Here is a 7,626-nt window from a genome sequence, read left to right on the forward strand (position 1 = left end):
ATGTTACCATCAATAAAATAAGAAACTGTCGGAAATAATAAAATATGGGTGTCTATCAACGAAACTACTGATGTAAGTGGTAGATTTGTAGCGAATGTTGTTGTTGGTATGCTGAAAGATGACCAGCCTCGAGATATATTCCTATTGGCATGTAAGGTGTTGGAAAAAGTGAATAATTCTTCCATTGCTGTTGTTTTCGACAATGCGATGAATTTGCTGTGGCCAAATAAGGTAGAACGAGAGAATGTGCTCCTCTTCTTAACGGATGCCGCTCCATATATGGTAAAGGCAGCAAAGGGACTTCAGGTACTGTATCCCAAAATGATTCATGCAACGTGTCTCGCACATGCTCTGCATAGGGTAGCAGAAGAGGTGCGAGAGAGCTACTTTGATGTAGATAAATTAATAGCAAATGGGAAGAAAATTTTTGTTAAGGCTCCACTTCAATTGCACAAGTTTAAAGAAGAGGCTCCATCACTACCCCTTCCCCCTAAGCCTATTCTAACACGATGGGGGACTTGGCTCGATGCTGCAGATTATTATTGCACACACTACAGTGTGATTGAAAATATCTTCATGAAGTTTGACAGAGATGATTCATCTTCAATTCGAACTGTACAAAATTTGTTTTCATCAACCACGTCAAGAAATCTAGCGTACATAAAATCAAATTTCAGTGTGATATCAAAATCCATCATTAGACTTGAAGCTGTGGGCATGCAACTGTGCAATGCATTACAAATTGTTAAGAAAGTTGAAAGTGAACTACATCAAGCACAGGGCGAAGTTGCTGTGAAAATCAGTGCAAAATTACAAAATGTGCTCCAACGAAATCCTGGATATTCAACACTGTGTACAATTTCTGACATTCTTTGTGGCAAAGAAGTTGAATTTGACAACAGTGAATTAGAACTTGACGCAAGTGATTTGACTTGTTTTAAGTATGCCCCTGTGAGTAGAAAGGAGTTTCTCCAAATACAAGGCCATTGTTAGTGACAATCGGAGGTCCTTCAAGTTCGAGAATTTGAAAATGCATGTTGTCATTCAGTGCAACTCTACTGAAAAGGAAGATTAAGGTACCGTACAAATTATTTACCTGCGACTATTAGCACACTTTACTTTACTTTTCACGCTAAAATAAACAATACTTTTGTTCATGTTTTCTCTTTACAGGGTTAGCATTGTGTTGTGATGGATGCTTCACGGCTTAAAGACATTTATTCAGAAAAAATAATTTTGTACACTTTTCCATAAAACGCCATTCAGCTTTTCTCTTTATGGGGTCAGCAATGTGCTGTGATCGATGCTTCAGAGCTTAAAGATATTTATTCAGGACAAAATAACTTTGTAAACTTCTTAATAAATTGCCATTCTTAGGAATTTTTGTTAAATATTTACTTATTTTTTGTGGGCCATTCTGTCATATTTTGCCATTTTTAGGGCATAAATGCATGCATATTTTCAAAGTTTTAGGCCATAGAAATCCGAGCCCTACTTATCACATTACAGAGTTAATAGTCAGAAATAATCCATGCTTCCAAATGCAGAAATTCAAACAGAATGAAAGCCACTTTTACCTCTTATCGATGGTGACACCAGACAGTCTAACAAGAGCCCTCATGCAAGGAGATGTAATCAACAAGTCTTCATTTGGTCCTGCTGAACTATCAAAACTTAACACCTGATCACATACAAACTGGGCATGGCGCAATAAACTGTCCTCTGTCAGTGTAGAAAATCCACTAGGTGGTACCATGGTCTGGAACATTAGCACCAAATTTGCTTACAATAGCCAGCAATAGAGATATGGGTAGCTTCAATAGAAACATAGAGGGACCCAAAAAATGTATACACACTATTCCACTGCCATTTACTTTAACTCTCCTGCCATTCAAAAGGTGGCTCTGGCATTCATGTGACTAGCATCATCATCTGAGAGAACACTACATACTGTACATAACATTTAGGTTCAACTTTGAAAACGTTTATAGATAACCTCTATTAAAGTATATATACTTTTTTTGGGGCCCCTCAATGAGTTTTATTCAGGATATCCAGTTCAAACCTCAGATGACAGACAAACTATCCTGATACACTGAGTATCAAACACATGGATTTTCATGTTGCATGGTTCAGTCAATAGAAACTGATGACAGATGCATGGTTTCAGACACACAGCTAATTTAGAAAGTGTTCATCTGTTGGCAGTGTTTCAAATTTTAATAAACAAACAACAAATAACACACAGTTTTGGAGAAAATTCATATTATAATTTTTTTTAATGTCCATCTTTGTCATGGGGAAAACATTCAGTATTCAACGTACTCAGGACTTGATCCAGGTGAACGATGAACTTGTGCCTTGACAAACACTGCAACACCTTCTAATCCCACTCATTCCATTTCAACACAAAATAATCTTTCAGGCTGACATAGCACTGTTAAACAATCTATGAACCAGACAACTATAATTGCTAATAAGTGGAAACACAATATACCAGCTGTTTTCACACTGTATACCACGGAACCCTAGGATTTCACAAAGAGATCTCTATGGTTACACACAAGTTAATAAAGCAAATTTTTAATATCCCAATTATTAGATCAACACTGGAAGAATGAACCAATGAGTGCAAGTATTATATTCTACCATTGCTTAGTAAAACCCTGTTCCATACATCAACACATGTGACATGAAAACATCAAATTTTGGTTAGACCTCAACATGTTCATTTTTATGTTTTGAGTTGAAACATGGCCCCTCATTCCTGCTGAAGGAACAGACATGGCATTTGAGAACAAACTGCTGAGGAGACATGTACTTCAGAAAATGTAACAGGATGCAGAAAATTATATGATGGGCTTCATAATTGGTACTGTCGATAAATAATGTGATGCACAGACCCATTGAAGAAAGCAGTCTTCTGGGATTTGGCACCGTGTATATGTGGTGTTAACCGACGTTTCGGAGGAACGTATCGCCTCCATCTTCAGGGTAGAAGAAAAAATATATAAGAAATCTTCAAGCAAAGAGACCGTGAGAACCGGTAAAAGCAGACTGTGGAAAAATACACAGCTATGTGAGAGCAGTGAGGGAGAAGGGGGAAGGGCAAGTATACAAGTGAAAGCAGTAGTGTGGGAGGGGTAGGGGAAGGGAGCTGGGACAAGCATGGTTTTTGTGTAGGGGAGAGAAAGGCAAGGTTGAAGGCTGGGCATCACCCATGAGCTGAGGGGTTGGGGTTGTTATGTGGTTGGTCATGGCCTGTGTGGCCTTCTGGNCATAACAATCCCCACCCCTCAGCTCACGGGTGATGCCCAGCCTTCAACCTTGCCTTTCTCTCCCCTACACAAAAACCACGCTTGTCCCAGCTCCCTTCCCCTACCCCTCCCACACTACTGCTTTCACTTGTATACTTGCCCTTCTCCCTCACTGCTCTCACATAGCTGTGTATTTTTCCACAGTCTACTTTTACCGGTTCTCACGGTCTCTTTGTTTGCAGATTTCTTACATATTTTTTCTTCTACCCTGAAGATTGAGGCGATACGTTCCTCCGAAACGTCGGTTAACACCACATATACACGGTGCCAAATCCCAGAAGACTGCTTTCTTCATAGTCACCACCGTGAAAGCCTCAAATCTTACACAGACCCATTGCTAGGCAATGGCCACAACACATACGCGGCCAACAATACAGGAGCAGTGTTTTCTGTGGGTCTGCACCAATGCAGGTGTTTTCTGTGATGCATGGTCCGTGCTGCATCTATATAAGTGAGCTGAATTCCGAGGCTAGGAGCTGTAGGAGTACAGTAGAGAGTACAGAGAATTGGAATACAATGGCATGCAACGGAGTATGAAAGAGAATATGAGACTGAGAATTGAGTTCAGTTGTCAGCAGGAGATAGCCACAGGAAGTTAGTAGTTGAAGAAGAACTAGAAGTCATCCTGTGAAGACTTAGTGTGTGATTAGAAGATTTAGTCACAGTGAGACTGTTTTAATTCCTTTACCAGGGTACGACTAGTGAAGAATGAGAATCCTACTGTGTGTGTGTGTGTGTGTGTGTGTGTAATAGTGAAATACCAACTGTGTAAATCAACAATAGAGCAGTACTGCTCATAAGTATGAGTTGATTCTATAATGTGTTAGTAAATCTATTCACCTATCCAAACCCTGTCTATAGTCAGTGAAGCAAGTGACAATATTGTTATGGTTTTCAAGTAAAGGATGAAACAGCCAAGACATACTGCATGTATGGGAAAGCTGAAGGGGGAACCACATAATACCACTTGAGAACTTTAGCCATGAATGGCAGGATAACGTCAAGAATCTTAAAGAAAAATGGGATGCATATGTGTGTACTGGATTCATCTATCTCAGGATGTAGCCTGGACAGCAGACTACTATACACATGATACTTCAATATCAGGTGGAAAATGCTTTGACTATCAAAGAAGATACCACCTTCTTAGACTGCTTCATAGAGCTGGATGGTTAATAATATATCTCCATGAATTAATTTTCATGCAGTCATTCATTCATGGTTTGCATCTGAACATGAAGCTTTTTCTAAGTAAATAATATACTAGTTAGAAGAAAGGACCATCACATTTTCGTGAAGACAGGTGCCAATACCTGCAGTTTGTTGAGAAGATCCTCATATGTTGTACTGATATCTTCCAGGAGAAATTCAATCACTACTTTGCTGATAAAAATTTTCTCATTAACTATTTCCATGAATGGAGCATAACTTTCACTTGGGTCCATCAAGTAATATTCTCCAAATGCTGTTGAAAACCCCACAAGAGCCTTCTCACCTCCATCAAAACCAGACACCCACCATTCATTAATAGGTCCCAGGTCCTTCGTTGGAATGCCACCTACAAACATGAAACAGAAAACATCTATGACATGAAAATTTCCTCTGGTGTTCTTCCACCTTTGTACTTCCAATATTCATGCAATGAACCAGAAATACAATTCCATTTGGCAAAATGTTCTAACCACAACACAGATTGAACAAAAAATACCTTTAGAACTTCCAACAGATGCAAAAATTAATGCCATTATACCCAAACAATTGCTATGTATCTAGAAGTTTCACTGACTGCAACATTTTAGTGTCTGCCAACTGTGATATGACACTTCTACAAGGTACTGAGGAGGCAAACTATCTTACTGAAAAATTAAACTTCTTTGTGTCCACTGGCTTTGAACTGCAATTTCTTTTTTAAGCATTTCAATGTGTGATACTAGGTAACAATTCGTTCCTACAGAATTTCCAAAGTGACCACCCATGGTCAGGGGGTGAATTAATGTGGATAATGTCTGGCTTTGTTCGCTATTCTTGACACCAATGAATTTCATATCACTCCTCATATTCTTTCGTATATGGTCTTAAACATTCCTTGTTTTTAATAACCTCACCTTCAGGATCAGGACTCTCCTCATAGATTGCCTTCATGTACCCAGAGAAATATAACAAGACATTTTGCTCAATGAGTCCATTGTCAAAAGGACACAGATGACCTTCTTTGTCATACACACTGAAAATAAAAGCATTATCAAAATATAAAAAAAAAAATACCAAGTCAAACACGAAATGATAGAATTCCACTAATTTGCCACAAAAAGAAATCTATCTCAACAAGCAGCCCATACTGAACTACCTTGTAATAATATAATCTTGACTCTCACTAACTTGGTGATGACAATAAATACACAGTTTAGCTACAATAAAATGAGAATGAAAACATCATTATAATGAGAAAAATCATGACATCAACTTCTTAATACTACATATATGGAAAATTATTGCATAACAGGAGGGGGGTTTCTGGCACATTCATTATAATAAGATATTTCAGACTAGCTGCAAGTTTATTCTACAAATTTTTGCATTGAAAATACTTGTACTTTACTTCCCAAGCTGTTCATAGTTGGCAGTTCATAAAGCTACCACTAACACTCCATTTTCTAGAAGAATGTCACATTACAAAATCTGAAGCCTGGAAGTCAGAACAGAGGATTTACTCAATTTTTGTTCAGAATTGTTTGTTAATGTCCATCTGCAGAGGTGTGCTAATATGTGATCAATGACATCAGCTGACAAAGAGCAAAACACAAAGACTGTATGAGTTGACTTCTCTACTACTGTTCACACTTCTGAAGAAGGAAACAAAACACAGTCAACTGTTGCATGTGATGGAAGACCAAGAACATACAAACAAATGTGCAATGGTGACAGTGAAAACTTAAGTCTTTGGTTGGTTTTGCCAGTAAGGATCAATTGCCATAATAGCCAGTGAATAAATGACCAAGGCAAACATCAACCATTTCTCAGCACAGTTAATGATCTGGAATTTTCAGTATTCAGAACATTGGTATCTTGTGGCACTAGAAAACTCAGATTACCCAGAAATAAATTACATTCATTATTTTGCAATTATGAAAATCCTGAATCTTAGCAGGATATGTGAGCCCCTAAACAAAGAACTAAAATATTTGGGTCTCTGCCTTTCATTTTGTGGAATTCTACTACAATTGTTTACAGCAAACTTCTTGCTAAGACACCATTAAATAGAATACATCAACAAATGGACAAAATCCTTCACAACTTGACAAAGTTTGTAAGCATCATCTCTCTCATGTGCTGCATACCATGCCCAGCTCATCCTCCTTGATTTGGCCACCCTAGTAATATCTAGTAATGAGTACAAATTATGAAACTCCTCACTATGTAACTTTCTTCATCCTAGATCCAAATATTTGTTATGTTGGCAACTCTCAGATACTGAAATATAATGTTAGAGTTGGCAACATCATAGTAAACAATTTAAGAACTAGGTTATGTCTTGTTACCTAAGTGATGTTTACTGTTATGTGTAACTACAGTTACGTGTGTAACAACAGTATATTTATATTGTTAAGTGTTGCTATGGTTATAAGCCTGTATGTATATATAAGGCGTACTTCTGTATCAAATAGCTCAGTCTTAATAAAGCAGGAGTAGAGTGAACACTGATTCTCACTTATCATTCGATCCACGTGAAGTAACAAAAATAACAGGTTATGGGCCCAGGATCGTATCATTGATAAGTGTAAAAAGTATAGAAGTGAAAAGTGTCACTTAAAAGTGATCCTTTGGACTGACGCCGCTATCAAGACAAAGAAACAAGTTTCATCATGGCCACTTGGAAGCCCTTGGTGAATATTGATAGGCTCAAAGGACGCGAAAATTATAGAGAATGGTGCTTCGATATTCAAAATATTCTAGTGATTGAAACTGTGTGGTCAGCAGTCGAAGGATATCCTGCAGAAGACACAACGCCTATATCCATCAAGAAACAAAAGGACGAGAAAGCAAGAGCCATCATTTGTCTGACATTAGAGCCCCAAGTTAAATCTTACGTCGTCCAGACAACAACAGCAAAGGAAGCCTGGGACGCGTTGGAAAGAACATTCAAAGATCAGAGAGTCAATAGTTGGATAAGTATTCTAACTGATTTGTGCTCTTTGAAACTTGAGGACTATAAAAGCATGCAGGAATATGTTAATGCCTTCATGTCAATAAATCTCAGACTAGTCTCAATGGACAAAAAAATAGATGATGAGCTATTAGCAGCATTAAT

The 7,626-nt window shown here is 38.0% G+C and overlaps 1 protein-coding gene across 2 annotated transcripts in view; it reads right to left on the bottom strand.

Annotated features, from left to right (window-relative positions):
* Window positions 1-7,626, bottom strand: part of LOC111866393 (DNA (cytosine-5)-methyltransferase 1) — an 88,816-nt gene that overhangs the window by 71,586 nt on the left and 9,604 nt on the right. For both annotated transcript variants that reach the window (XM_023855293.2, XM_023855292.2), the window contains exons 6-8: window positions 5,423-5,541; window positions 4,631-4,875; window positions 1,578-1,759 (exon numbers count right to left, since the gene is read on the bottom strand). In XM_023855293.2, the coding sequence (XP_023711061.1) occupies window positions 1,578-1,759; window positions 4,631-4,875; window positions 5,423-5,541 (546 nt within the window). The remainder of the gene's footprint in view (window positions 1-1,577; window positions 1,760-4,630; window positions 4,876-5,422; window positions 5,542-7,626) is intronic.

The sequence above is a fragment of the Cryptotermes secundus genome, unplaced genomic scaffold (genome assembly GCF_002891405.2).
Source record: "Cryptotermes secundus unplaced genomic scaffold, Csec_1.0 scaffold41, whole genome shotgun sequence".
NCBI classification, from domain to species: domain Eukaryota; kingdom Metazoa; phylum Arthropoda; class Insecta; order Blattodea; family Kalotermitidae; genus Cryptotermes; species Cryptotermes secundus.